Source organism: Euphorbia lathyris, chromosome 2 (genome assembly GCF_963576675.1).
Source record: "Euphorbia lathyris chromosome 2, ddEupLath1.1, whole genome shotgun sequence".
Lineage (NCBI taxonomy): Eukaryota > Viridiplantae > Streptophyta > Magnoliopsida > Malpighiales > Euphorbiaceae > Euphorbia > Euphorbia lathyris.
In genome coordinates, this window is record NC_088911.1 from 105,761,628 (window position 1) to 105,767,916 (window position 6,289).

Genomic DNA, 6,289 nt, shown 5'->3' on the forward strand with positions numbered 1-6,289 from the left:
GAATATTGTTCAGGTTTTTGAATTTCGAAGAAATTTGAGAGAATTTCAATTTTTGAGTTTAAAAAATGAACAGGGTAAAAGTGTCCAAGAAAAAACGGTGATAAGTAATTTAGAAGCGGTAAATAGCAATCCACTTAATAATAATTTATGTTTAGTAGAAATTAAATTAGAAAACTTTCCACTTAATATTTCAGAAAATTAAATCAGTAATTATTTTATAAAAGAAAGGCAGTGGAAAGGAAATACAATAGAATGAGAAAAAATTACTATAAAATGGCGCCCGCCTTTTGGTCTGTTATTTACTGTTATAAATTAAGAGAGCAAAAATATATAATTATAAGAAAATAAAACAGAGTGGTCTCCAACCAACACCAACCCCACACACTCTCTCTCTCTTCTTCTTCTTCCTTCTTATAATCTTCCATCTTCACTCTTTCAGATTTCAGGGCTCAATCTCAACTTCTGAGCTCTCTTCATTTTCTCATCCTCCAAACACTCTTAATTCTCAGAAACTCATCTCAATATCAACAATGGCTTCTTCGCCACCAGACACAAGCAAAACCATAAAGCTTGAAAGATACAACAGCTATATTCGCAGAATTCACACCACTAAAGTTCTCAATGCTTCCTCCAAAATTCTCTTCCGTTCAACTCTTCTTATCGCTCTCGTTCTTATTCTTTTCTTCACTATCAATTATCCTCCACTTTCCGATCGTAACGCTGTTAATTCCAATTATCCTCACCGACATAGTTTTCTCTCAACTTCCTTCTTCGCTCCTTCCACCGCGGTAGGCGGCGCTGGCTGGGAGAAACAAGTCCGTCACTCCGCTACTCCTCGCCGGCCTAATGGATTCTCCGTTTTAGTAACAGGCGCTGCCGGATTCGTCGGATCACACTCCTCATTGGCTTTGAAAAAGAGAGGAGACGGAGTTCTCGGATTGGATAATTTCAACAATTACTACGATCCGTCGTTGAAAAGAGATAGACAGAAGCTTTTACAACGGCATCAGATTTTCATCGTTGAAGGAGATCTGAACGACGCTGCATTGCTGGCTAAATTGTTTGATGTTGTTCCGTTTACTCACATACTTCATCTGGCGGCTCAAGCTGGGGTTCGTTACGCAATGAAAAACCCCCAATCTTATGTTAGTTCGAACATTGCTGGATTTATTAATCTTCTAGAAGTCGCCAAAGCAGCAAATCCGCAGCCGGCGATAGTCTGGGCTTCTTCGAGCTCAGTCTACGGGTTAAACACTCAAGTTCCGTTCTCGGAGAATCACCAAACAGATCAACCGGCGAGTCTCTACGCAGCAACGAAGAAAGCAGGGGAAGAAATCGCTCATACTTATAACCATATCTACGGCCTGTCTCTAACCGGGTTAAGATTCTTCACGGTTTACGGCCCATGGGGCAGACCCGACATGGCTTATTTCTTCTTCACAAAAGATATTTTACAAGGCAAGCCAATCGACGTGTACCAGACGCAGGATGAGAAGCAGGTGGCGCGTGACTTCACATACATTGATGACATCGTGAAAGGATGTATAGGAGCGCTGGATACGGCAGAGAAGAGCACCGGAAGCGGTGGGAAGAAGAAAAAACCGGCGCAATTGAGAGTTTACAATCTCGGAAACACATCGCCGGTGCCGGTGGGGAACTTGGTGTCGATATTGGAGAATTTATTGAGCACAAAAGCGAAGAAACATGTGATTAAGATGCCGAGAAACGGAGATGTGCCGTTCACTCATGCTAATGTGAGTTTAGCATTTAAGGATTTTGGGTATAAACCAAGCACAGATTTGAGTACTGGATTGAGGAAATTCGTGAAGTGGTATGTTAGTTATTATGGGATTGAAACAAGGGTAAAAAAGGAAAGTCGGGTCAACAGTGAGCATACCGAGGATTAATCCGATTGCTCGATCACCGTCATCTTTTTTTTTTTTTTTTTAATTTATCTTTTTAGGGTAATTTTATAAGATGTGTTATTTTTGGGGGTTTTTTTGGGAATTTGTTGTATTGGGGATGCAGGTGTTGTGGATTATTATGTAGTGCATATAGATACAGATATATTTGATATAGAAGAAATATGAATCAAGTCAAGAAGAAGAAGAAGAAAGTGTAGATCTGTGAAGTTGAGTTGTAATAATAATTATGGTGGGGTCTGCTAAAAAAGGGTGCAGATCTCAGCCATTAGATTCATAATTTATAGAAAAAAGAATTTGTGATTGAACATCAATGATCATATCCTGATTCTCTTCTTCTTTGTGTTCTTTATTTTTATTTTTATTTTATTTTTATTTCTCTTTTCTATTATTTTGTTCTAAATCATAGAATTATTTATTAATTTAAAGAAACTAATGGGTAAAATATATTTATAGCATATGTTAAAAGTTGGGTTTTTTTTTATTATAAGAAGCTTAATGCACAAGATAAAAGGAGCTTATGATGCTTTTGGACAAAGATAATATTTAAAACTTAACAAATGATGATTTTAGATAATCTAGTTTTTTTTAATCTATAATATAAGTGCTTATTTTTTATGTCATAATTTTGTTGTTTTTTTTTTATATATTTGGAATTTATTTTGAGTATAAAGCAATCTTCAATAACTTTTATATTATAGAATGAAATTTAGATGTCATGATTTTAATAGAGACATGGATATATTTTACCCAAAAAATTAATTACTGTAAAATTGGTCAGATAATAAAAAAAAATCGAATAATAATAATAATAATAATGAAAAGTTCCGGAATGATGTAAAAGAAATGGAGGAAGATAGGTGGATTCTACAAATATGCAATGTAATGAGTTCAGGTTCTGTTCTGTGTGAAAGGAAAGGACTCCAAAATTACTCTGCCAGACCAGACAGTACATTTTAGATATGCAAACTTTACAACAATAATAATGAATAGTAATATATGTAAAAATAAATAAATGAAATAAAAGAAATACAAGTTGCACCACTAATATAATTGTTTGATGAAATATCAGAATTTATTAAAAAAAATAAAAGATGATGTAATTGAAAATCCGATTGGTGTACGCACATGGTTTAACATGATTCCGAGTCAAACTTCTCCACTGGAATTGTCTCAGTTTCATGCCATTTTCTTTTTTATTTTGCATATATTAAGGTTCCACAATTCCGTTAAAAAAAAAAAACTAATTAACCCTTGAATTTGAAAGATATTTCATTAGTAGGGATGTCAACGGATAGAGTACCTGCAGATAATGTCAATTCTAAACACTTATTTTTTTTATTTACTCGTATCATTTTCATTACTCTAACGGGTATACTTTTTGTATCTCATATCCATCTCATTTAATTCGCGGATACCCTTACCTGTTAAGAATCAATAAATAAAACAAAGAATATTACAACTTTAACAAAGTATAAATTTAATAAATCATTCATCTAAAAATTAAACATACTGAACCTTAATTAATAAGAATAAAGTAACTTAGTGGTATCACTCAATGGTTGAAAACCAAAGGTTATAGTTCAAATCTCACGTCTTACATCTAAAAAAACAATGATATTTATTAATATATATAAAAAACTTATGATAAGTAACGTAAGGGGTATTCCCATTACCCTAACGGGTAATGGTTTTGATCTGATACCCTTTTATACAAAGTACAGATAATCTCATTAGGGTCGGATAGTGTCGGGTACCCGCGGGTACAGTACTCGTTGCCATCCCTATTCATTAGCCTCTTAATTTATTTAAAATATAACTAAATTGTTATTAACATTTGTGTGAAAGTACAAATTTATCTCTAACATATGAAATTGTATAATTTTATTTTATTTTAAGGTACAATTTTATTCTTAACGTTATTAAAGAATATCAATTTTATTCTTATCTAACATAAAATGTAAACTACATGTTTTACTGTTGTTTGATTATCCTACCAGGTTATACAAACATCAATTATGTCTAAAATGTTTATTCTAACACAGTTAAAAATAGTCTGCTGAATGATAATATTTAAATCTGTCAGGTACAAGTTAATTACAAAAAAACTGCATAAAATGTTTACTATGTTATTAAAGTGTGTATAAGCAATCCGTCAAAATATACATAACTGCTTTATTTTATTGACAAACTTGTTTAGAAGATTTGATATGATAGTAAATAACTATCAAAACAATCGGTTCAAATTTTCTGTTGTGTATGAATAAAATTGAACTTGTTTGATAATGTTAAGAGTAAAATTATATCATTTCATACATTAAAATATACATTTTTCTAAAAACATTAGGAGTAAATTTGAACCTTACCCATTTTAAAATAATTTATTAACCTCTTTGAAATTATTATCTAAAGTGATCTATTGATCTCTTAACTTTTTTTTTTTAAATGATTATCAATTTTCTGACTTGAACTACATGATACACATGCTTTAACTTATCCAAGTCTCTTCCTCCATATGTCTCAAAAATTAGGAGGTATTTGTTTACATACTTTTCACCTTCTGTTTGTCTTTTCACTTTAAAATGTAGAGTTTTAGATGATTGGTTAGACACGCCTATTTGTTTTTTACAACTGAAAAGTAGCTTTTTACAAAAGCAGAAAGCTTTTTCCAAAGGCAACCAACAAATAAAAAATTGTTAAACGGAATCATATCACTATAAGCAAATTGAGGTGGTTAATAAGATATTTAATACCAATTCAAAAAAATTAGGCTAAAATTTAAAAATCCTAGCCTTAATTTTTTGGGAAATATTTTCTATTCAAATTAAAATACATACATAAGCATTAAAACAGAGATAATTGATAAAAATAATTGTACCATTGAAAATGGGCAATGAATCACAATAATTGGTTTAGTCAATTATTTGTAACCTATCAATTGTACTCCTATCTTATGTCCTAGATCTATCTCTCTACATAAATAGTTACAAATTTATAAAACATGAAAATTAAATAAAACTAAACTTTAAGGAAATGTCACGTAAATTAAATAAAAATAAGCTACTAACCGTTAGAGGTAGAGAAGCATGAAGAAAGACCCTAAAAATTTCTGAAAGAGACATCTTAATCACTTTTATGGTCAACACAAATAATAATTATCTATAAACTCTTCTATTTCAATCAGCCAAATTGCATCCTTAGTCCACTAATTATTATTTTTTGGTGGATTAGCCCCTTATTAACCATCTAATTTCTAAATTGTAAGATATTTTAATAAAGAAAATAATAAAATATAAGGTTTATAGGGGCTTTGACTGTTTGGTTTAATATTAATTTTCTAGATTCATGATCCAGCATAAATATGTATGCTAAATAGAATATTTAGTGTCGGTTGATAATTGTTATTATAATTTTAAGAATTAAATTGAAATTGAAAAAAATAAAAAGAAAGGCAAAAGTCAGAAGAGAAATAGATTAAAAAGAAATATAAAAACGCGTTGAAGAAGAAGAATAAAATCAAAGATAATAATAGCTGGAATAGAGTCATGAGTTGATGACTTTGGTGAATAATTATTCTAAGGAAGATTTGGATTTTCCAGTATATGCTAACAACTTGCTTCCTTTTTATGCTTCATCTATCCATGCCCTTAATTCTTCATTTTCTCTTTCTTTTTTCTATCTATTATTTTAAATAAAGAAAATTAATGTATTTGCGCTTGTGAAATTGTATCAATTTAGTCACGGGTTCCATTATTTATGGTTACATTTTGTATCGTTTCATAAATATTGAGATTAAAATTGTGCTATTTTATATTTTGTGGTTGAATTGGTACTTCTCCGAAAACCTTAAGGTCACTTTGGTACCTTATCCCTCTTTTTTTATCATTATCAAGGTTGTAAAAAACGTTAGGCGCTAGTTGGGCGGACAAAGCTCTCGAGAATTAATCGGAGATTAATCAAGGATTAATCAAATTTGTATTTTCTTGTTTTTTATTTGTCAATCAACAAATTGTTATATAAATTCAAGAGTAAATTCCAAAAAAATCTCATGTGGTTTCATGTATTTCAAAAAAAAACCCTGTAGTTTGCTTTTACAAAAAAAAAAAAAAGAAAAAAACTATGTTATACGCCGTTACAAGAAGAAGAAGAAGGAAAAATAAAATAAAAAAATTAGTTTTTCCCGTTTTACTCATTGCCACATCATCCAAACTAACGGAGTTAAGTCATTTTCCGTTTTTTGGGTAACGGCATATAACACATTCCTTTTTTTAAAAAAACAAACCACATGAGTTTTTTTTTTTTGAAATAAATGAAACCACATGAGATTTTTTTGGAATTTACCCTAAATTCAATTATAATATCTATAA

At 30.7% G+C, this 6,289-nt stretch overlaps 1 protein-coding gene across 1 annotated transcript; it reads left to right on the forward strand.

Moving 5' to 3' along the window:
- The first annotated feature begins 367 nt into the window (after positions 1 to 367).
- On the forward strand, positions 368 to 2,258 carry LOC136219309 (UDP-glucuronate 4-epimerase 6). Its single transcript, XM_066006672.1, has one exon. The coding sequence runs from the start codon at positions 531 to 533 to the stop codon at positions 1,905 to 1,907; it is 1,377 nt and encodes a 458-aa protein (XP_065862744.1). The 5' UTR covers positions 368 to 530; the 3' UTR covers positions 1,908 to 2,258.
- Positions 2,259 to 6,289: the final 4,031 nt, after the last annotated feature.